The 25,873-nt window shown below is 42.7% G+C and overlaps 1 protein-coding gene across 1 annotated transcript; it reads left to right on the plus strand.

Moving 5' to 3' along the window:
* Window positions 1-1,578: 1,578 nt before the first annotated feature.
* On the plus strand, window positions 1,579-2,433 carry LOC144602967 (putative G-protein coupled receptor 139). The gene has a single exon (XM_078416090.1). The coding sequence runs from the start codon at window positions 1,579-1,581 to the stop codon at window positions 2,431-2,433; it is 855 nt and encodes a 284-aa protein (XP_078272216.1).
* The last annotated feature ends 23,440 nt before the right edge of the window (window positions 2,434-25,873 follow it).

Genomic DNA, 25,873 nt, shown 5'->3' on the forward strand with positions numbered 1-25,873 from the left:
GCATATGCGTGCAGCTAATGCCAATTTCGTTCGTGTCATTTGAGGATTCAGTCAGATATAAATTGGGTTTAACATTAAAGTACGTCATTCGCTTGTCCTCGCGCTACTGCGCTTCTATCTAATTATGGGGCTGCCTGTAATATTACGGATAGAAAACATTTACTATCCCATTCTTGCGTTGGTCGGTGTTCCTGGTAAGTCGCCTATGTTTTTTTGTCTCCGTAGATAATTATTCCATAAATTGCTGGCATTGCCATGTTTAAATTAATTATCTGATCTTTACTTGCAGAGATTAATTTATAACCTCCAAGAAATAACAGCAATAGCCGAATAATCCGGTCACATTGTTACAGTATTTATGAAGGATACTTTACTTTGACTGCTGACATTCAGTCATTCAATCAGGCTTGGCCGATCTTAAGAGACGGCCCAGTAGCTTTGAGTGGGACCAATTTTTCCTTTCGAATGACACACTCAAATAGACAATAGACAATAGACAATAGAAAATAGATGAAGGAGGAGGCCATTCGGCCCTTCGAGCCAGCACCGCCATTCAATGTGATCATGGCTGATCAATCTCAATCAGTACCCCGTTCCTGCCTTCTCCCCATACCCCCTGACTCCGCTATCATTAAGAGCCCCATCTAGCTCTCTCTTGAATGCATTCAGAGAATTGGCCTCCACTGCCTTCTGTGGCAGAGAATTCCACAGATTTACAACTCTCTGACTCAAAAAGTTTTTCCTCATCTCAGTTCTAAATGGCCTATCCCTTATTCTTAAACCGTGGCCCCTTGTTCTCTACTCCCTCAACATTGGGAACATGTTTCCTGCCTCTAACGTGTCCAACCCCATAATAATCTTATACGTTTCGATAAGATCTCCTCTCATCCTTCTAAATTCCAGTGTATACAAGCCTAGTCGGTCCGGTCTTTCAACATATGACAAATCAAGCGCGGTAATGCATTCCTGGAAGTCGCTCAAAAAAGGCAAACAATATTTCAGTTAAAAAAGAAACATAAATATGCCTCCATATCGGCCCCATGCTCACCAACAGTCTGTGCTGGCAATGCAGAAAATATACTGGAGGGTATGAGAACCCATAAAATAAATGTGCTTACAGTCAGTAACTACCTGGCGACAATATTACGCATGTACGCTGCAACGATTTGATGTGAAGGTGGGTTGGATGCCCGGAACAACACACTGGTAAAATGGTGAAGTAATTTCGCAAAAGAGGGGACGAAGTTGCTCCTGAATTTGATCGTACGTGCTTTCAAGGTTTTCTCTCTCCTGGCCGGGGAGAGACGAGGAATGACCCTCTTAAACGGCCTTTCTTTATCTTGGGTGCTTTCCCGAGGCAACGTGTAGATAGTCGACATCGGGAAGTGTTGACTGCGTACTGGAGTAGGCTGCATACACAATTGTCTGCAAATTCTTCGGCAACTGTCCGATGATCATTGGATTATATGCGATAGTTATCATTATATTTTCTTTTTTTCAGCTAATTTGGCAGCAATCCTCATTCTCGGTCGCGGAAACTGCGGTCTCTCCAAATGTATCACTCGGTACCTGATGGCCATGGCGGTGGGCGACCTGATGGTCCTGATATTTGAAGTAATTCTTTATGAGATAGTGGATGGTTACTTTTCATATTCCTTCCTCAATCACACTCCAGTTTGTAAAGTTATTCTGACTCTGCTGTTTGTTTCCGTTGACTGCTCTGTCTGGCTAACTGTGGCATTCACCTTTGATCGGTTCATAACTATTTGTCACCAAGTGTGGCAAACAAAATATTGCACTGAAAAAACTGCAGCCGTGGTAATAGGAGTGGTGTGCTTTCTAAGTATTTTAGAAAATGTTCCATGGTATTTTATATATGAACCCAGAGAAGTGATTGGAAATGTAGCCTGGTCCTGCTATGTCAAATCCAGTTTCTATATTCTACATGTGTGGGTGGCGTTTTTGTGGTTGGAGACCGTCTTAACCCCATTTGCACCATTTGTTTTGATTTTGATGCTCAACTCCTTAACTATCAGACACATCCTACTGGCCAATAGAGTGCGGAGCGGTCTCCGCGGAAAGAAGGGCGCCGAGAACCAGACTGATCCCGAAATGGAGAATCGAAGGAGATCGATAATTTTGCTGCTCGCCATATCTGGAAGTTTTATATTGTTCTGGGCGGTAAATCTAATATGTTACGTACAGGTGCAATTTACCGACACTCAGTTTTTACAAGGCACTTACAACGACCCTTTCACCATTGCGGAATTAACCGGCTACATGCTGAAATGCATGAGTTCTTGTACAAACACTTTCATTTATGCAGTCTCTCAGAGGAAATTCAGGGAGGAATTGCAGAATGTGTTCAAATGGCCACTGCTTCTTATAATAAATGTAGTTAACTTCATGAAACAAAAAATGTTTTCACCGTAAGAAGCCAAAGAATAGACATGTTGGCTTTATCGTAATCAAGGGAATGGAAGACGCAAAATGTCGTTATTCCGCCCATGATATCTGCGGCAGCCGTAAAGGGTGCCGTGGTGGCCAGCATTCGATATCTGTTGTCCAGGTCAAGATTTTTAAGTTTCTTTAAAACAAAACTACGTTAAACATTTCCTGGTCTTGTTTTGGTACAATTAAGATTTCTGCATGAACAATTCATTTCGGTAGCAGGTTGCACATGTTTGCACTAGTGTCTGTGTGTATATTAGCTTCATCTCGCTCTGAGCCCCTGGACGTAGTATTTTAAATCTTTGTCTTTGTTTTCCGACTCAGTATGCCAACATATTGGCATGGATGAGGTGAACCGAAGGGCCTATTTCCTTGTTGTACAGATCTATGACTCTGTGACTTACCACAGCCCTTCACCATTTCAGATCGATCAGCATAAATGCTAATTTGTGTTTAAGTTCTTGCACAAATACACTTGTGCGGTGTTGCGTTAAGAGTTCAGAGAGGAATTGGACAAGATGATACGATGTCATTTTACATTCATTCCAAAGCAGCTCAATATGAAGGAAATGCAGAGAATGGCTGATGATGTAACCTGGAGCAAATCACAAAGTGCTGGATTTCGCACCGTGAGAAGTGATCCTGGCCCGAAATATAATCTGCCCATTCCCTCCAAAGAGGCTGCCTGACCGTCTGACTCCCTTCGGCATTTGTATTTTGCAGCTACATTTTTACCTTACTTTACCGGAACTGAAATGTGACAATGAAATCCGAGCTAAACGAAAGTTGTTCCAATGATGCATTGCGTTTGGGATTCTTCAGAGAAAATCTGAACATACCAAAGTTTATGAAATAATGTCGCGTATAAAATATGGAAAATGTTCATGTTTTTATCACACTAAATCCACCGTGGCCATATTGTATAACTTTAAAACAGTCTGGAATTTATTGAACCAGAACTTGCGGCAGGAATAATAATGAGGCAACCTAACTAAACTTGGAGTACGTGAATGCGCAATTGTGACAATTACAATAAAAACTGCAAAAACATGAGATATGAAATGTAAATAAACAATAAATACACGTCAAGTCAAGTGCATGCTGCCGGCGCTGCTAAATGTGTTCAATATTTTCGGCTTTGTACAGTTGGGAGCATGCTCTCGGTTATTTTCTCTGGCGACAGGGCGGCACCTTGCGGCGGTGGAGCTACAGCCTTTTACAGCACCAGAGACCCGGGTTCGATCCTGACTACGGACGCTGTCTGTACGGAGTTTGTACGTTCTCCTCGTGACATGCGTGGCTTTTCTCCCACACTCAAAGACGTACAGGTTTGTAAGTTAGTTGGCTGGGGCTAAACGGAAATTATTCCTAATATGTTTAAGATACTGTTAATATGTGGGGATCGATGGTCGCCGCGGACTCGGTGGGCCGAAGGGCCTGTTTCTGCGCTATAACTCTAAACTAAAACTAAACATCGGCTGCAGCTATTTAAAGGGTCCTAACATCGATACAAATAAAATACGTGCAGGAGTGCGCCTTTCCGCCGGTCGAACCAGCACCGCCATTCATTGTGATCATGGCCGATCATCCACAATCAGTACCCCGTTTCTGCCTTCTACCCATATCACTTGATTCCGCTAGCACAAAGAGCTCTATCTAACTCTCTTTTGAATGCATCCAGTGAATTGGCCTCCACTGCCTTCTGGGGCAGAGAATTCCACAAATTCACAACTCTCTGAAAGTCTTTCCGCACCTCAGTTCTAAGTGGCCTACCCCTTAGTCTTAATCTGTGGCCCCTGGTTCTGGACTTCCCCCAGCATCGGGAACATGTTTCCTGCAAAGGGCATGTCCAATTCCTTAATAATTTTATATGTTTCTATAAGATCCGCTCTCTTCCTTCTAAATTCCAGTGCGCACTAGAGGCACCAAACAGTACTCGGCAATTTGAATTCATATCTGCTGTGAAATTGCAGGAATCTGCAAGACTAATAACGTTGTCACAGCAGGGGATTGTATCCTTCCCAATACTGACAGGTAATAGATAGAGTAAATGTACTGTGTCGATCACCCAGATTAAGGGAAGAACGATCCAGGAGAAATCGGTTTCAGGTGAGAGGTTAAAGATTTAATAAGAACCGGAGTGGCACCTGTTTCCACACAAAATATGATGGTTTACATGGGACGAGCTGCCGGAGGAGATATTTGAGGCAGGTACAATAACAAAAGTTAAAATAAATTTGGATAGATTAATGTATAAGAAGGGTTTTGAAGGATCTGGGCTCGGCGCGGTAAAGTTGCACTGTTGAACATGGGGCATTTTGGCCGGCTGAGCTACTTTGGGGCGAAGGGCCTGTTTCCGTGCTGTATGAATATATCTTATTCGGTATGGACAATGCCTGTTTCTGCCCTCTACGGTCCTATAAATCTATGACTCCATATATCATCGGCACATTTCTATGCAAAGAACATACTTCGGATGTTAAACATACTGTACAACACAAAAAAATATACAGCACTGGAAGACGCCTTTCGGCCCATAATTCCTGTGCCGGAAATGTTACAAAGTTTCCCAATCTCCCCTGTTTACAAATGTTCCTTACCCCTTCAATTACTGCATGAGCCTTGCTAAAATACATTCTTAAACGCCACCATCGTATTTGCCTCATCTACCACATCTCCAAGCGCGTTCCATGCACCCATATCTTTCTGTATAAAAAAACCCTGCTGTGCACATCTCCGCTAAAGCTTGCCCTTTCACCTTAAAGCCACGCCTTCTGGTCTTTGCCATTTCCACCCTCGGATTTTTTTTTGCTTCTCTACCCTATTTATGCCTCTCAAAATGTTGGATTCTTTTATCAGGTCTTCCCTCAGTCTCTGACGCTCCATGAAACCAATCCAAGTTTATCCAACGTCTCGTTTATGGTTAATACGCTCTCATCCAGGTAGCATTTCGGCAAGCCTCATATGCACCCTTTCCAAAGCCTCCACATCCTTCTTGTAATGGGTTATCAGCGCTGCGCGCTATATTTCAAATGCAGCCTAACAAATGTCTTTTAAGCGGGATCATGACTTCGTGATTCTTACACTCACTGCCCCGACCTATGAAGGCCAGCCACCATATGCCTTTCTGGTCATTCTATCTGGTTGATTTTGGCACTCTTGACTTGAAAAGGGGTTAGAAATGGACTTGAACACAAAGATCCCTCTGTACATTAATCCTGTTAAAGGTCTTGCCATTATCTGTATATTTTCCCCTTGCATTGAACCCCCCAGAGTGCAACACCACAAATTCTATCCGATTAAACTCCATCTGCCATTTCTCCGCCCTTCTCTGTAGTTCATCTATCTCTCTGTATAGTTTGACTTCTTGCTCACAGTCTGCAATTCTGCATTGTCCGTGTCGGTTGCAAACGGACGAACCAACACATCCTCGTTTATTTCCAAGTTATTTAAATATACCACATGCAACAAAATCTCAATAAATTAGAATAAGTGAAAAATACTCACGAGGTCAGGCAGTAACCAAGTGACAAAGGACATTTAGGATCTATAGGTTTGTATGGCGATGGGTCAGGCGCAGGAAAATGGGAATAGCTCGGTTGGGCAACTTGATCGGCATGGATGGGGTCCGCTTGTTTCCTTGGTGCATTACTCACTAATTCAACTAGAGCCATTTAGAACTCGAATGGTAAGAGATGCAACACGGGTCAAGACCCAATCAAGTGGGAAGGCACTAAATATAAAAAAAGGGCAGCAAACATCAAAACAGGGGTTCTATAATTAAGTAGAAACTTCACAAGAGAATGCAGTGAGCTATAAAAGTTAAAAATAGCTTCATCCAGAATTGACAGTAGCAAACACAAGACTACAATGACGGCCAGAGGGCGCAATGTTTACGACCTGAAGCTCTGGCTGTCAACGCTGATACCGGAATTCTGGTGATTGTCTTCACTACATGATGCGGGTTGCAGCTTAAAGATAGCTTAGAGTGGGAATAGGGAAGGGGACTGAAAATCGAAAAGAGAGGAGGCTGGATGGTAATGGATGGGGCGTCGTTCAAAACAATTCCCAGTTTATAGTGAGTTCCACCAATGCTGTGAGCGTCTCACGTCGATATGCAGACGAGTTAATTCTGGTGAATGCGAGATTCAGCATTTATATCCTCCATGCTTTGCTGCGATATTTGAGCTTAATCACGCCTAACGACTATGCCTTTTAAAGGTCGTACGTGATACGTGATATGAGCAGAATTGGGCCTTTCAGTCCATCAGGTTTCCGCCATTGTATCTCTCCGCCCTAAACCCATTCTACTGCTATCTCCCCATAACCCCATGACACCCGTACTAATCAAGAAACTATCTATATCTGCGTTAATAATATCCGTTGACGCCATCCACAGCCTTCTGTGGCAAACAAGTCCACAGATTCACCACCCGCTGACTAACGAAATTTCCCATCATCTCTTCCTGAAGGAACGTCCTTTAATTCTGATACTATAACCTCTGGTCGTAGACTTTCCCGATAATGGAAACATCTTCTCGACATCCACTCTATTAAAGCCTTTCACTATTTGGTAAGTCTTACTGAGCCCCCCCTCCCCCCCCCCCCTCATCCTTCTAAACTCCAACGAGCACAGGCCGAGTGCCGTCAAACGCTCACCAAATGTCACACAACTCATTTCTGGTATCATTCCTTTTCTCAGATTTGTGACTATTGCCCATTCGGTGCATATCGTGCAGATACATCATCAATAATTTCTTATCCCATACTGATTGTAAATCAAGTATTTCGTTTTGATCCTGCATTAACTGAGTATCGTGTACACATACAGACAGCATTATTGACAGGAATTTATAATGTTTGTATGACAATGAAATGAATAGCCAAGAAAAACAGAACTAATAATAATCGGAACTGTATTCCCTCCTAACTTTAAATGAATGGAAGTGGCAGTGATAACGATATTGGGCCGATGTGCACATCAATATTATTACCACGTGATTTAAAAAACTAGCACGTTGATACTTTCATATCCTTTTATCTCCCTACAGTTTTTAATTATTTTTAACATTCTGGGCACGTCCCGGTTAAAAAAGAAACATTGGGTATAATTCTCGAAATTCTCGAAATGAATAAACATTTTAAAAACGAATCGTAATAACGTAATCACGAAAAAAGATAACTTTCATGGTTTAGGTCACATTGCCCAGAAGACATCGGTTATCTCGATGGACGCAATAACATGGCTACAGGACTTTAAAAAAAATCTGATCAGCGATTACCCGACCAGGATGGCAGTCAACATCAAGAGCCGGTGTAGATGTAACATGAACCGTTAAAAAATGGTGTAGTCATAATATTAAGACGAAATGTGTAGGAAGGAATTGCAGGTACTGGTTTAAACCGAAGATAAACACAAAATGCTGGAATAACTCAGCGGGACAGGCAGCATCTCTGGAGAGAAGGAATGGGTGACGTTTTGGGCCGAGACCCTTCTTCAGACTAGAGTCAGGGGAAAGGGGACGAGAGACATAGATGGTGATGTTGAGAGATATAAAACAAATGAGTGAAAGAAATGCAAAAAAAGTGACGATGATAAAGCCTATTGTTAGCTGTTTGCTGGGTGAGAACGAGACGCTGGTGCGATTTGGGTGGGGAGGGATGGAGAGAGAGGGAATGCAGGGCTTACTTGAAGTTACAGAAATCAACATTCATACCCCTGTGTCGTAAGCTGCCCAAGCGAAATATGAGATGCTGTTCCCCCAATTTGCGTTTAGCCTCACTCTGACAATGGAGCAGGCCTAGGACAGAAAGGCCAGTGTGGGAATAGGCATGGGAATTAAAGTGCTTGGCAACCGGGAAATCAGATAGGTCCAGGCGGACTGAGCGAAGATGTTCAGCGAAACGATCGCGCGGTTTCACCCATGTATAAGAGTCCACATCTTGAACAACGGATACAGTAGCTGAGGTTAGAGGAAGTGCAAATCAATCTCTGCCGAACCTGAAAGGACAGTCGAGGTCCCTGGACAGAGTCGAGGAAGTAGGTACAGGGACAACTGGTCAACTGGTGCTCAATGGCTTGTGTCCTTTATCATCGTTACGTTATGCATATCTTTCATTCATGTGTTCTACATCTCTCTACATCACCGCCTATCTGGACAAAGACGCGGAACTGACAATATCCAATAAATTAGAAACAAGATCGGAGGATTTTCGTATTCAGTCATTTGAGCAAATATACCATAAATGTACTGAATTTGTCTTCATCTGCCTCATGAAAGGTCTATTAAAGCATTCAGAAATCCAAAGCCTTTGCCATCGATCGCGCAGCGCAGCTCGGTTCCGTCCGGAAATTATGGTGAGTTTGAAATAAATATCCCGAGCGAAACGTTCACTGTCCATCCCCTCTACTGATGCTGCCTGACCTGCTATGTTTTACCAGCGTTTGTTTTTTTTGGTCAAAATTTGAGCAATTGCTATTCTATAGTATTGATTATGTAAATGTATACGTGCGTAGGATTATGATTAGGTCACGCTTATAGCATTGAGAAAGCTTCATTAAACACATGCACTGACCCTCGTGTATAATAAATCAATAAATTGAAAATATTTCCATGCAGTTCCAATGTTGGTGCAAATAAGAATCGGAGATGATAGTAACTAGTCAAAATATGTGCACCCTGTTCCATATGAATAGGAATTTATTTTTCGTTTTATCAATAGTCCTGGCTCCCATCGTCTTGCTGAACTAATGACGAAGTGGGAATACTTTGCTTGCAGTAGGTCACAGGGTTTGTTTTTTGCAGATATGACTCGGGATTACCTGTTTTTCAAATGTCTCCAACTGATGACAAACATTGTGCAATAGTTATGAGTGACTGAAGGTTTTATCGTTATAAATAGGACAGTGTTTCCAAAACAAAAGCATCAGCTCTCTTGCCATTTAACCGGCAGCATCGCTCCTTTCCTGATATGGGACTGCCGGTAATCTTACAGGTCGAAAATGTCTTCTACCCTATTCTGGCAATTGTTGGAGTTCCCGGTAAGATAATTGTAGAAAAAGTAAATGTATTCTTATCAGCGCTTTATAGCACGGCATTTTCTGTGGCGTTTTCCCGTTCAATTTGCAGACATGAACATCGCGATTCGTATAAGATCAAAACGTTCAACGTTTTTGCTAATATAGGTACTTTAGTAACATTGTCGTTTAGCAGACAGCTCGATAAGCTATTTTTTAGCCAGGTATTTGTATCAAATTGAGTTAACTAGAGGTAACTAACTGGGTACAGAACTATCTTCATGGAAGGATGCAGAAGGTGGCGGTGGAAGGTTCATTTTCAGACTGCAGACCTGTGACGAGTGGTGTGCCTCTTGGCTCGGAGCTGGGCACATTGCTGTTTGACATCTATTTCAACGATTTGGAGAAGGGTACATCAGACATCGCTAGTAAGTTTGCAAACGAAACTAAAGTAGGTGGTGTGGTAGACAGTGCAGATGCTTATGAAGAGTTACCGCGGGATACTGATTAGATGGGCAAGTGAGCTGAGGAACGGCAAATTGAGGTTGAATCAGATAAGGGTGCGTTTTGCATTTAGGAAAGTCAAAGCAAGGCAGGAGATTCACAATGAACGGACATTCGCTTGGGGTGTTACAAAGCAGAGGGTTCGATGAGCACAAGAACTTGGCCCCCCGTTAATAGCGTCACACGATAGAGGTGTGAAAAGGCTTTTGGTGCGCTGACCGTTATTAGTCAGTAAATTGACTCGACGTTGGGACGTTATGCTGCAAATATACAAGGCGTTGGTGAGGTCGCGTTGGAATACTATTCGATTTTGATTACTTTACGGTAGGGAAGAAGCTATTAAGCTTTTTGATAACGTTGTCAAGACCCGAGGGCGTGAACTCGAGGAAGAGGTCGGGCAGGCCTTGGAGCGCAGGATGCTTAACGTTTATCTTATAGAGGTGTAGAACGTCACAGGGGAATATATCCACAGAGTCTTTTACCTAGGGTAGGAGAATGAAGAACCAAAGGGCAGGAGTTTAACTGAAGGGCAACTTTTTTTCACACGGAGCGTGGTTTGTTTATGGAACGAGCTGCCAGAGGAAATAATTAACACAGGTAAAATAATAACATTTAAAATACATTTGGTCACGAACATGGAAAGGAAAGGTTTAGATGAATGTGAACCAAGGGTAGGGAAGTTGTGCTAGATTAAATCGGGCATTTTTGTAGGCATGAACAAGTTGGGCCCAAGACCTATTTCCGTGCTGGATTCGTCTGTGACACTGGACACTATTTGTTTGCGATGAAGAAATAAGCGGCCAATTTTCATTATTTTGAACTAGAATCAGATAAAATCTTTTGACTACCCTGTTTGATATTCAGTTGATTTACCTGCAATGATAATATCTAATGCATCATTTTAACGTGCGATACCTTCTGATCGCTGTTAATAAGTGCAGGAAATTCTGGTGGGTAAATTCAGTAATTCTGGCAGAACCTATGGAAAGAGATACACTTAGTGTTGAACAGTCTTCAGCAGAACGGTGAACCTGCTGAGGGCTACATCCTCTGTAGGGATGCTGTCCTGCTGGGATTACAAAAGTTAGATTTGCTTTGTGTTGTCTACGTAGTGCGATCAGTCATTGTTTTTTTGTCAACCTTTGCCTAATGATTAATCTTATGTGTTGTTTAATTAAGAAGGTTTGCGGGCAGGGAAACAAACAATGCGATGTGGCGGTGGCAGAGGGTTGGTTTTCAGACTGGAGTGTTGGACCAAATCTTGTGCCTCAGAGAACGGCCTGGGTCCACCGTCGTTTGACGTTTGTATCACGGTTATCATGAGAATGCAGGTGGCTTAGTACGTTGACGCATGGCATTAACATTGATGGAATAGGAGACAGTGAAGAAAGTTCGCTAAGATTACAATTAAATCTTGATCAATTGGGTCAGTGTGCCAAGGAGTGGCTGCGGTGTTTAGTTCAGATAAATTCGAGATATTGCATTTTGGAAAGACAGAACCAATGCCTTACTCTGTAAATGGTAGGGATTTTGAGAATATCGAAGAGCAGTGTGATTGAGGAGTCCAAGAGGTGGGATTGAGGAGTCTAAGACTAGCTAATGGTTTAAAGCAAAGGTCGGTCTTGGTCTGGAAATGTTGACGGAGACAGAAAGCCCGGTATATTTATGAATATGTGTCCACATAAAAGCCCAGTATATTTATGAATATGCGTCCACACCTATAGCGCTGCCTGTTAAACAAATGGGAAAGGTTATATTGTGCAGCATATTTGTAACGAGCACAAACCGGATCGGCCGAATGGCCGTTTACTTCATTCACAGCGAATTTCTCAAAATGGAGACACAAAGAGCAAAACACAAAGTGTTGGAGGAACTCAGCGTGGCAGGCAGCATCTGTGGAGGGACATACGAAGTTTCCAGTCTGGACTTTTCATCCGACTTAATATTTTGGTCACATTGCTCTTAATCATTTCTTGTATACCGAGGGTATTTGAAAAGCCATTGCAAAGATTAATCTAGCAAAATTGGTGAATACTAAACTTGAGTTTCGATGGCATATTTATTACCTGTTTGAAAAATGTGTGTCCGCAGTGAGGAGAATTTAAAAATTCTACAGATGTTGAGCATTTGAAATAAAACCAGATTTTAAAAAAACTGGTAAAACCCAACAGGTCAGGGGCGATAAGGAAATATGTGTTCATATATCTGGTCCGGGGTAATATCTCTCGGAAATGAAAATTGAAGATGGACACAAAATGCCGCAGCAACTCAGCGGGTCAGGCAGCATCTCCGGAGGAAAGGAGTCGAGTCGGCAGCCTTCCTCAGACAGAATGAAAATTTAATGCTCTTTCTCTTCTTAAAGATGCTGCCGGACCTCTTGAGTCCTTTCAGCTTTTTCCTGCTTTTATTTGTGGTTCCGTTATGGAAGGATGGTGATGTTAAAAAAGCCCGTTCTACATCCTGAATGCACAGATATGGCGAAGCAATGCGGTCTTCCGTCTCGACAAACCGGAGGACATAACACACAGTTGAAATAAATCAAAATCACAATCTGTGGACTCAGTATGTTGGCAGAAGAAACCTGGAGATTAAGGAATTTGTGTACGAAGGAACTGCGGAGGCTGGTTTAAATCAAAGATAGACAAATGCTGGAGTAACTCAGCGGGACAGGCAGCATCTCTGGAGCGTCTGACGTTTCGGGTCTGAAGAACGGTCTCGACCCGAAAAGTCACCCATTCCTTCTCTCCAGAGATGCTGCCTATCCAGTAGATTAAATAATTTGTTTTGCAGTGGCATTTTCTAAGTAACTCCAAACAGAACAGGGCGTAGCAGTCGAGCTACTGCCTGAGATCCCGGTTCGATCCTGACATCGGGTGCTTGTCTGTGCAGACTTTGTACGTTCTCCCCGTGACCTGCGTGGGGTTTCTCCAAGATCGCCAGTTTCCTCACGCACTCTAAAGACGAACAGGTTTGTATGTTAATTGGCTTCGTACAGATGTAAAATGTGTCCCTTGTGTGTTTCGGGTGGTGTTAGTGTACGGGGATCGCTGGTCGGATTAGGCTCGGTGGGCCGAAGAGCCTGTTTCCGCGCTGTATCTCTAAACTAAACTAAACTAAACTAAACTAAACTAAACTAAACTAAACTAAACTAAACTAAACTAAACTAAAACATATGTCTAATGCGCATCAATGAAAGATTTATATCGGAATCGCTCATGTTAAACACTATTTCGGGATAAGGGACTTTGCGACAACAATATATTATGTTTCAAGAACAGTCCTCAGTGAGGTTGATAAATGTTGTCCTTTCCTTTGCAGCTAACTTGGTGTCGATCATCATATTCTCCCGTGGGAATTGTGGTCTCTCAAAATGCATCACACGTTACTTGGTTGGCATGGCAGTGGGCGATCTGATGGTCATCATATTTGAGGTCATTTTATATGAGATTAAAGAGGGTTATTTCCCATACTCCTTTTTGAATTACACTCCCATTTGCAGTCTGAATGTAAGACTGTTTTTTGTTTCCATTGATTGGTCTGTCTGGTTAACGGTGGCCTTTACATTTGACCGATTTGTCGCCATTTGCCACCAAACTCTGAGAACGAAATATTGCACCGAGAAGACGGCGACGGTGGTGATATCAGTGGTATGTTTGTTAAGCGTTTTGGAAAACGTTCCATACTATTTTACCTGGGAACCTGGAGAACTAATTGACAATGTTCCCTGGTTCTGTCGAGTGAAGGAAGCCTGTTTTACTCTCCCCATATGGGCCGCTTTTCTGTGGTTGGAGACCATTCTCACTCCATTTGCACCGTTTGCCTTAATCCTGCTCTTCAATTCCCTAACTATTAGGCATATTTTGCTGGCTAATCGAGTGAGAATTGCACTCCGGGGAAATAAAAACGTGGACAGTCAAGCCGATCCAGAGATGGAAAATCGAAAGAAATCAATAATTTTGCTGCTCGCCATATCTGCCAATTTTCTTCTGCTGTGGGCATTGATTTTAATATTTTATATATTTGTACAATTAACCGATGCTCAATTTTTGGCAACGACTTATAACAAACCTATCACCATTATGGAACTGTCGGCATATATGCTGCGGTGTTTGAGTTCTTGCACTAATACCTTTATTTATGCCGTGTCCCAGAAGAAATTCAGAGAGGAATTGCAAAATCTGGTCGGACGTCCTTGGAATTGCATTAGAAATGTGGTTAAATACTAACGTATGTCGTAAAACCAGCTAGGTACAGTACAAGAAGAGGCCCTTTGGCCCGTAATAATTGTGTTGAACACGCTCCCAAGACCATCACATTAGCCTGCACATAGATTTTAGGGCCTGTCCCACTTAGGCGATCTTTTTGGCGACTGCCGGCGACTGTCAAAGTCGTAGCAGATCGCCGAACTTTTCTTTTACCCGACGACAATGACCACGACAATACCGAGTCAGGTCGAGATTACAGCGTCTTCTGAAACATCCCGAAAATTCCCACGCTGTCAATGCTTCTCCGGCGTCCTGGTTTTCGCTGAAATCACTGACAAGTCGGTAAGTACTTGAGAGGTTTGAACTATAACACCTTGTATGGGTTACTTAAAAACCAAGCTTCACTGTAACAAGGAATAAACTGGATTTACTTCCAGTTTACTAAAAATTGTATTAAAAAAATAAAAATTTAAAGTGGTTCAATGGATTTTTGTGAAAAGTGTGTGGGCATTCTTTGAAAATGTAAGGGAGATGCATATCTGGTTTATGGGTTGCATATCTGGGTTTGGAGCTCACTTTAAATGTAATGGCTGAGGCCAAAAAAATCGCGAAAATTCCCACGATAAATTACCTGACCGTCAAACTGTCGCCTCCAATCCACCTGTCAAATGTCCTGACGGTAAATAAATTGGTTAAACACAAGCACTTTATGGTATTTTGAAATGACTTTACTTATTTTAATATTATGTGCTTCTGAATGTATCTTAAGAGAACCTATCAAACCTGGGAACAGCATGCGACAGTGACCGCAATAAGCTACGATGCCTGGCGACAAGCCAGCTGTCGCCGAGAGATTTCAAACCGTTTGATTTCTCGGCGACGCGCCGAGACCCACTACGATCTTTGGAAGACTCCTCACGATCATGCCCGCGACACCGCGGCGAACGTTCGGCGACAGACAAGTCGCCGGCAGTCGCCTTAAAATCGCCTAAGTGGGACAGGCCCTTTACTCATATCCCTCCATTGTTTGCATATCCACATGCCCAACAATTGTCTTTTAACTGTCACTGTGATATCTGCTTGAACCACGAACTCTGGCACTCGCCACCCTCTGTGTAAAGAAACGTGCCCTGCGTATCTCCTTTAAACTTTGCCCCTCTGACCTTAACCTCTCTAGTGTTTGATATTTTTCCATCCTGGAAACAATCAGACCGTCTTTGCTATCTAGGCCTCTCAACAATTTATATGGTGCTATACTACGCAGCCTCCTACATTCAAGATACAATAATCCAAGTCTGTCTAACCTCCCCCTGAAACTAATTACCCTTAAACCAGGCATCATTCTGGTAAACCTTCCCTGCACCCATTCCAAAGCGTTCACATCCTTCCTGTAATGGGAATCCCAGAACTGCACACAATACTCGAAATGTGGATTAAACAAGTCCTATAAATTTGCAGCATGACTTCAATTAATTTTGACAATTATCACCGAGGTTGATCAGCTGACGGATCACACCCAAGAACCTTCGAATAAAACGGAGTCGTAGAAAAATAAATATAATAATGTCGAACAGAAAGCACGGATAAAGCGAACGCCTCTAAGTGTAATTCCACTTCGATTATGTTGCATGGAATTAAAACAGATAGGAAATTTATTGACACAGAATTTAAGAATAATGAACATGGAAAAAAAAGACACACAACGTGCTGGCGTAACTCAACGGGTCAGGCAGCATCTGTGGCGCACATGGATAGGCGACGTTTCGGGCCTGGGCCCTTCGAGAACACATGGAACATGGCTCACACCTCTGTATAGCACGGGAACACAACCTTCCACCGAACCCGCCCTCGCTGATCTTAATGCCAATCCTAAATAATTACATCTGCATAGACACGGCCTGAATCCGTACATTCCCTACCTTAAGGTACGAGCTTCACTGCACCTTAATTGGTACACGTGAGAATAAACAGACCTTCCGAAGGTCTCACAAAATGCTGGAGTAACTCAGCAGGTCAGGCAGCAACTAGGAGAGAAGGAATGGGTGACCCTTCTTCAGACTGATGTCCTTTGACCTTTCAACCTTTGTTCACTTGACTGTCTCAATGCCTTTTAACGTTGCCGTCGTATCCGCTTGCACCGCTTTCTTTAACAGCGTGCTCCACACACTAACGACCCACGGTAAAAAAAAAGCTTGCTGTATTTAACATTTATATTTAAATTTAAATGTTATTTAAATTTTGCCCCACCCACCTTAAAGTATGCCCTGTAGTCTTTTAATACCATGGGGAAAAATATCCACCATAGTTATGCCTCTCGTAAATGTATGTCCTTCCATAAGAACGCACCCTGTCCGACGCTACAGAGAAAATAATCCAAGTTTGCCCATCTCTGCTTGTATCTAGTAACCTCAGAACCAAATAACGTTCTGGTAGACCTCTTCTGAACAATTTCTAAAGCCTCCACATCCCTTCCTGTAATGCTCCAACCAGAACAGCACAACAGGTTCCAAACGTGGCCTGCTAGGTTTTATCTATCCCCATTAAATCTGATTTCTTTGACGTGATTGGATCTAAAGTTTTTACCCCATTTTTTCTGATGCATGTGTAACATCTCTTTAAACCTACTCCTCAAAGATAGCCCATGACCACGTACCCCAACTCGTCCATACCGACCAAGATACCCCATCTAAGCCCACGTTTGACCCAGATCCCTCTAAACATTTTCTATCCATATACCCACGACTCACTGTGTGAATAGACTGCTCCTCAAGTTCTTGTTAAATCTTCTTGTTCTCACCTTAAACCGATGTCCTCAAGGTCTTTGACTTTACTACACTGGGAAATATGACTGTGCATTCATCCTACATATTCCCCTCTTGATTGTATACACCTTCACAAGATCACTCCTCAGCCTCTGGTGCTAAAAGAAATAAAGGCTGAATCTGTCCAACCACTCCATGCAGCGTGGGGCCTCGAGTCCAAGAAACATCCTCAAGCCTTTCATTTATGAAACCTCATATATATTTCCTTTCTATGTTAAGTAATTTCGCGACATCACTCGTCATTCAATGGTGTGACAAAATCGCGATTGTTCGGGAGATGTAGAGTTATTCCGGTATAGAGAGAAAAATGCCAATGCTGCAAACATGAAATTTTAAAAAAAAGAAATTCAGGAAACACTCAGTGGATCAGGCGGACGCTGCCTATTCTGCTGAATGTTCTCAGCGGTTTTATCCTTGTATTCATTATAAAGTACTGGAGGAACTCAGCTGGTCAGACGGTATCTATGCAGGGAAACTACAGGCGTTTTGGGTTGGGAACTTGTAGAGTGATTGTGGCAGGGAAAAGATGTGGGGCGCAGGTCAAAGCCTGGCGAACGATAACTCCGGCATCGGAGTTTGCTCTCATTGGATTTCTTGTGTTTTGAATGCTCGCTAATATGTAAATTTCACCGAATTTATGAACGCTGAATTTTAATGAAATATTCTCACAGTAAACCATGAATTTGGGGGGTTTTTCCGGAAATGTTGGTGTAAAATCATTGCAAACTGTTTCTCATTGATAAGCTCTTTAGCCATTGGTTGACTCTTGCTTCGTTTTGTCCATTCCTGCATTGTTATTTCAATTATAAAACAATGATAGGTACAAAATGCTGGAGTAAGTCAGCGGGTCACGCTGACTTCTCTCGAGAAAATCAGCGGGTTACGCTGACTTCTCTCGAGAAAATTTCGGTTCGGGACCCTTCACAAGACTCTGTGACGAACAATAAAACCATAATAAATGAGTTTACACGTTTCAAGCAAAAAAGGAACTGCTGCGGGAACGCAGCGGGTCAGGCAGCATCTGTGGAGGGATATGTACAGAGCGCAGATCGGGGCGGGTCACGTTTCTTGCGACACTTCGAAATATCGTTGTTACTTAATTCAATTTAGCACGCTCTGTTTAAACGAGGTTTTACGTTGTGTAGGACGGAACTGCAAATGCTGGTTTGAACCGAAGATAGACACAAAATTCTGGAGTAACCCAGCGGGTCTGAAGAAGGTTCTCGACACGAAAAGTCACCCATTCCTTCTCTCCTGACATGCTGCCTGTCCCTTTGAGTTATTCCAGCATTTTATGTCCATCGAAGTTTTTTACTTTCTTCTCATTGATCATTGACAAGTCAATTCGGAATCATTTTTTAAATTTGCGAATGTCACATCCATAAAATTATTCAGACTGCTTCTCTGCCGCTAACAATCGAGGGCAGGAATGTGAGGGGGCAGGAAGTCTGTGGAAAGTTTCTTCTGCGTCCCTGTTAAGCGACGGAACATTTCCATTGGATGCAAGGTCTATGACCAGATTCATGAACAACTTCTTCCCCGCTGTTATCAGACTACTGAATGATCAGTCCAGGAACCTAACTTCCAACCAATCTTGTTATGGACCTTGGACTTTCTCTCCGTAACTCTAACGCTATAATTGTTGTAACACTAAATTGTGGATTGTGGTATTTTTGTCATTGCGCTGCCCGTTGGATTTAAGCACAGGTTGGTTGTATTCATGTTTGGTCTGATTTGACCGCAGAGCCCACAAACCAAGTTTTTCATTGTATCCAGTTACATGTGACAATAATAAACCAATACTAATATCAACACCTTGTTGTCCACCCTCCTCTGCCAGTTAATAATAAGTCGTGGTAAAATATCCAAACACATCCAAAATTACCACAGGTACAGGGCAGTGGTCGAGTTGCTGCACTTACAGCGCTGCAGCGCCGGAGACCCGGGATCGATCCTCACTACCGGTGCTGTCTGTCCGGAGTTTCTACGTTCTCCCCGTGACCGCGTGGGTTTTCTCTGAGATCTTCGGTTTCCTCCCACACTCCAAAGACGTACAGGTTTGTAGGTTAATTGAGTTGGTATAAGTGTAAATAGTCCCTAATGTGTGTAGGACGGTGTTAATGTGCGGGGATTGCTGGTCGGCGTGGACTCGGTGGGCCGAAGGGCCTGTTTCCGCGCAGTATCTCTAAAACGGATACTAAACCTTAATTATAACAAGGAGCAAACAAATCAACAAATAACAACAACATTATCGGTTGTGGGAAATAGCGGCTGGAAGATTTACATAACGATTAAGAAAAGGGGGGAAATTTCACGAGTAAATTACCACGGGTATTTTAAAATAGGATATTTAACTTTTTCCAATGACACGCAGATAGCTTGAATGATGATAAGGAAAAGAGTTTGTGAATCTAAAATATACTAGTTTCAAACATCAATAAGTGATAAGCAAGTGGGATGTGACTTCATGAATAGAAAGGCTGATGAAAAGGGTAGTTGTCATGCAGTGTGGAACGGTGATGTTTGAGTGGCGCAAAACAAAAAGTCAGCGAAATGTCAAAGTGTCAAAGATGTACAGTCATACAGCACGAAAAGAGGATCTTCGCCCTAAATCGTCCATGCCGATCCAAACAAATCGCATTAACCCACATTTGGCCTATAACCCTCTAAATGTTATTCATGTGCCTGTGCAAATGTCTCTTAAGTATTCTTATTGTACAAGTACAAGACGTTGTCCCTCCTGTTCCTATTAAACCTTCCTCCTTAAAGTCTCTAGTCCTTCATTCCCCTACAATGGGACCAATATTCTGTCCATTCACCCTATCTATTTTCCTCAAGATGTTATACATCTCAAAAAGAACACCGCTCAACCTCCTGCACTCCAATATACAAGGATCTAGACTATCCGAGCCCTCCTCGCTGCTCAGACCTTCGACTTATTTTGATTCCACAAAAAAAGATTATGTGCTGAAGAACTGGTGGCGTCACGGTGACAAAATGGCTCGCAATTTCTAACTTTATCTATATGGGCAGTACGAAACTAAATCGCTCGGGAAGTCATAGCTCGACGACAGTGAACTGTTCCAATTACCAGACTTCAGGGGCCGTATCAAGAGTTGAAAAGGATTGGGTTTGCTAGCTTGGTTTCACTAGCTGGGGATGTCAGCTGGGTTAGTAAATTGTGGACTCCAGGATTGCTCCTTTCCCAGCGGATGTATTTCCTTGACATCACCCAATGCTGTTCAACATCATCTTTTTTTTGGAAGAAATAATGGGAAAATGTTCTCCTCATGGTTCGGTCGATAGGAGGGAGGGAGGGAGGGAGGGAGGGAGGGAGGGAGCGAGGGTGTGAGGGAGGGAGGTGGGAGGTCGAGTTACTGCCTCACATTTCGAGTCAAACGGGCGTCATGTGTTTTGGGGAGAAGGCAGAAGAATGGGGTGAGGAGGGAGAGATAGATCAGCCAATATTGAATGGGCTGAATGGCCAAATCCGTTCCTATCACTTATGACCTTCTGATCTTAAATCGCAGTTTCCGGCGCTGCCTGCGAGGAATTTGCAATGATGATGCTTGCAGAGCGTCAGAGATCGACACTAAATTCCTTGCTGTGTCGGATGGAAACAGGACAATTATTCCCGGCCACTGAAACGGAAGTAGTTTACGTATAATCGCTCCCAAATATATGTTTCCGCATCCGTGGATTGCAGTATGATTTCTCCAGTTGGGACCCATAGTTTGATGTCACTGATCGCAATCAATACCTTGAAAAAGAATTTGCTAATCCGTAATATTGTACAGTTGTCCCACTAACATATTCTTGCGTTCTTCATAATGGTTCACCGCATTGCTCTGCTACAAATGTTTGGCTATGTGGTTCATTCCCCCCCTCCCCGCCTCTCCCACGACTCCCCACCCCCACTTTATTTCACCAAGCTGTAGATTTTACGAAGGTGCTAACCATAGCATAGATATATACTTCTTTAACTCTATTGCGTCGGATCCACCAAGTAAAGTAACCCTGAGGAGGTTATCAGACGTTTGCTTCCAGGCACACTCTTCGCATGTGCACATTTAACCTCAAGGTTTCGCCAAGAATATTGGCATTTTGACTTAATACGCGGTCTTATAAACTGCATTTGTATAGCCAAACGGGTGCCAGAGGTTATGGGGAGAAGGCATGAGAATGGGGTGAGGCGGGAGAGATAGGTCAACCATGATTGAATGGCGGAGTAGACTTAATGGGCCGAATGGCTTAATTCTGCTCCTATCACTTATGATCTTATGATCGTATGAAACCACACGCACAACCACGAATCTCCTTTTAACGCCGCACATGGTCTATTGGGTCCTCTAGGTGTTGAAGATTTCTGCTATCTGTTCTTGGATCCTCCAACGGTCGATGTTTGGATTTGAGGAGAACCCTGGATCTAAATGCACCCGAATCTTTTGGATGAGGCTAAGAGGCTAATGCACGATTGCTTAGGTTCCTTTTAATATTGTTTACACCAGATGATGCTAGATTATGGTAGCAAGAACTATGTGGAAATACGGCTGTTAGAAACATCTTATCCCTGAAGACTTGGAGCAATCTACGTCCAATCTGCGTTCGAACAGCTGCGTTTTATACCAATTACGCAATGTTCGTGTCTCAGGACGATTCTTTCAGTATAAAGACGACAATTTGAAGTAAGAGAATCGGAGTCCTGTTGGTGACCAAGTAACGTTGCTTCTCTACGAAAATGGGACAACCGGTAATCATACAGATAGAAAATATATTCTATCCAACTCTTGCAATTGTTGGTGTTCCTGGTAAGCAGCTAATATTAGTCGTCATGTTTTTCTAATTTTCTACTCCACTTTTGCTAAAAGGACACCGATTTAAAGCGTTGAATAAATAATTCACGGGCCTGGTATCCAAGTTGATTGTTTCGGCAGCTATCATGAGCTACAATATGTGCTTATCATTTGTCTGGACAAAGTAACTGTATCGTACCTTGTGATGAAGCTTTAATTCTGTACGGAGTTTGTACGTTCTCACCGTGGCCGCTTAGGTTTTCTCCGGGTGCTCCGGTTTTCTCCCACACTCCAAATAGTATAGATTTGTAGGTCAATTGGCTTGGAAAAAATGTAAATTGTCCCAATTGTGTGTGTGGGATAGTGTCAGTGTGTGGGCATCGTTGTTCGGCGCGGACTCGGTGGGCCGAAGGGCCTGTTCTTTGCTATGTCTTTAAACTAAACATAACATAAGCTTTAAAGTACAATTTTCAGAAAGCTTCAACCAGAGGAATGCTGTGTTTTCTGAGATATACAACATTAAAAAAAAGACGAGTGAAAATATTGGTTGGAGGGACGATTCTGCCGAATAATGCAAACACAAACGTCTTGCACATGGTAAAAAATAGGAAGTCAAACTGAATAAGAATCCCGAACCGAAACGTCGCCTGTCAGTTTACCTTCACTAATGCTGCCTTACCGGCGGAATTACTCCAGCAGTTTTTATTTTACTCAGTTTTCCAACAGCTGCAGTGCCGATTGTTTCCCCCGACATTCGCGCCTCGGGCCGATCTGAATCCAAGTCACATCTCGCTCTGGTTACCTAGTTTGCAATGGGTGTGCGAACTCCGTAGCCGACTTAATTTACTAAATATCTCTGTTGCTCGGGTTGATGATCAGTCTAACCCGCTTGCGTGCATGGGATCTTGAGTAAGATTTTGCAATGGTGATGGATTTTCCAGGGCAGCTTCGACGGATGAATTGATGGAGCTTCGGTGTACTTGCGATGGGCTGTTGCCAGTAGGATTTAGCTTCGTATATATTAGGATAAACTCACTTTGCCTGAAAGGGCAAGTCTTTACCAGTACCACGCTGACAAAGGAAATCGTTTATAACTAATTGGGAATAGAATTGCAACTTGAGTTAATAACGAATTCAGTTTTTAAAGTGACTGAATATTAACAGGATTGTGATGGACAGGAGGTCCAGTGCCAGTGGGAAGAACAATCAGACGGGGATATTTCAACGTTTCAGTTTCAGTTTAGTTTATTGTCACATGGACCGAGGTACCTAGAGAAAAGCTTTTGTTGCGTGCTAACCAGTCAGCAAAAATACAATACATGATTACAATCGACGCATTCACGGTGTACAGAAACAGGGTAAGGGAATAACGTTTAGTGGAAGGTAAAGCCAGCAAAGTCCGATGAAGGGTAGTCCGAGGGTCACCAAAGAGGTAGTTCAGCACTGCTCTCTGGTTGTGGTAGGATGATTCAGTTGCCTGATCACAATGGGGAGGAAACTGTCTCTGAATCTGGTGGTGTGCATTTTCAAACTTCTATAGCTTTTGCCTGATGGGAGAGGGGAGAAGAGGTAGTGGCCAGGGTGCCACTCATCCTTGATTAAGCTGCTAGCCTTGTGGTGGTAGCGTGAGGTATAAATGGAGTCAATAGAAGGGAAGTTGGTTTGTGTGATGGTCTGGGCTATTGCAATGCTACAATTTCTTACCATCTTGGATGGAGCTGTTCCCAAACCAAACTGTGTGATGCATCCTAATAAAATGGTGGTGCTTCTTTGGAAGTTGAAGAGAGTTAGTGGACATTAACTTACTTTAATCTTTTTTTGTAGCAAATTTGCTGGCAATTGTCATTTTCTCCCGTGGAAACTGCGGACTCTCGAAATGCATCACTCGTTACCTGGTGGGCATGGCGGTGGGCGATTTCATGGTCCTGATAACTGAAGTGATTCTCTATGAGATTGTCAACGGCTACTTCCCATTCTCGATATTCAACCACACCCCATTCTGCAGATGGAACCTTGTGGTCCACTTTATTTCCATCGACTGCTCAGTTTGGCTAACTGTGGCCTTCACCTTTGATCGGTTCACTGCTATTTGTCATCAGTCCCTGCGGACCAAGTATTGCACTGAAAAGACGGCAGCTGTGGTGATAGCGGTGGTGTGTTCCTTAAGCGTTTTGCAGAATGCTTCATTCTACTTCATATACGAACCGCGGGAAATAATTGGCAATATAGAATGGTCCTGCTATGTCAAGTCAACTTTTTATACTTTATCCATCTGGGTAGCATTCCTGTGGTTGGAAACCGTGTTAACAACTATTTTCCCTTTTGTGTTAATTTTGCTGCTCAACTCATTAACTATCAGGCACATTATCCTGGCAAATAGAGTGAGGAGCAGACTCCGGACAAACAAACAAGCTGAGAAACACACTGATGCCGAGATGGAGAACCGAAGGAAATCAATCATTTTGCTTCTCGCTATTTCTGGCAGCTTTATCTTGTTGTGGATGGTTATTTTTATATATTACATATATGTGCAATTTACTGACACCCAGTTTTTGGAAGCAAGTTATAACGACCCCTTCACCATAATGGAACAAACTGGATATATGCTGCGGTGTTTGAGTTGTTGCACAAACACTATTATTTATGCAGTGTCCCAGAAGAAATTTAGAGAGGAAGTTAAGAATATGGCTAAGGCTCCTTTTGTTCTCATTACTAACGCAATCAAATAGGTTAGACACAAAAACTTGGAATAACTCAATGGGACCGGCAGCATATCTGGGGAGAAAGAATGGGTGATGTTTCGGGTTGAGACCCTTCTTTGACTGGCTACATAAAATGTATTACTTTATCCAAAATTGAGTGAAATAACTTTCTGCTGGAGTAACTCAGCAGGGCAAGCAGCATTACTGGATAGAAGGAATTCTAAGTCGCATGAATTTATGAATTTAATGAAGGTAGAAGCTGCAAAGTTTCAAGCAAGCTCCCATTAACACACAAAAAATAGAGAATCAGCTCTGAAATTAATGCATTCAAATTGTCATCTAAATCATTTGCAGTTCTACAGATATTTTACAATTGGCTTAAGTAGAAATCATCTTAATTTTATGTTCGTTCTAATATTGTTCCTTGATCACACTGGAAGAGGTTACCAGTGGAGCAGAGGGCATCAACGCCAACTTTGACGTGTGGGGATTCAGAATTTGCTGTCAGTTTCACAGAAGAATAACTGAAATACATTATATTTAATTTATCTTCTTTTTGTTGCACTGAATATGTCTGGGCCAGTTCCTGAAGACAACAAAATTCGAAGTGAGTGAAGTTCAGTGTTCATTTTAACATTGAAATGTGTGTAACTTCCTTAATAAAAGTTGCATTCATCTTTCCTGAATTAGAGAAATTAAGCCCTTGATCTGAAGTCATTGTAAGTCATCAGGCAATAACTCTGCATTAAAGTTGTTCTCTTCACCAAGTTGTTCTCTTCACCAAGAGAAGGCAACATCCCTGGATAGAAGGAATGGTTGATGTTTCAGATTGACGCCCTTCTTCAGACTGAAGAGGAAAGGGAGACACGGACATAAGGGAGCGTAAGGTATGAAAACATGACATCAAAGGAGATGTCCTGTACAACTGGAGGTTCTGCTGCAGTTGTACACGGCATTGGTGAGACCACACCTGGAGTATTGCATACAGTTTTGGTCTCCTAATCTGAAGAAAGACATTCTTGCCATAGAGGGAGTACAGAGAAGGTTCACCAGATTGATTCCTGGGATGGCAGGACTTTCATATGAAGAAAGATTGGATAGACTCGGCTTGTACTCGCTGGAATTTAGAAGATTAAGGGGGGAACTTATAGACACTTACAAAATTCTTAAGGGGTTGGACAGGCTAGATGCAGGAAGATTGTTCCCGATGTTGGGGAAGTCCAGAACAAGGGGTCACAGTTTAAGGATAAGGGGGGAAGTCTTTTAGGACCGAGATGAGAAAGTTTTTTTTCACACAGTGAGTGGTGAATCTGTGGAATTCTCTGCCACAGAAGGTAGTTGAGGCCAGTTCATTGGCTATATTTAAGAGGGAGTTATA

Source organism: Rhinoraja longicauda, chromosome 19 (assembly GCF_053455715.1).
Source record: "Rhinoraja longicauda isolate Sanriku21f chromosome 19, sRhiLon1.1, whole genome shotgun sequence".
NCBI lineage: Eukaryota > Metazoa > Chordata > Chondrichthyes > Rajiformes > Arhynchobatidae > Rhinoraja > Rhinoraja longicauda.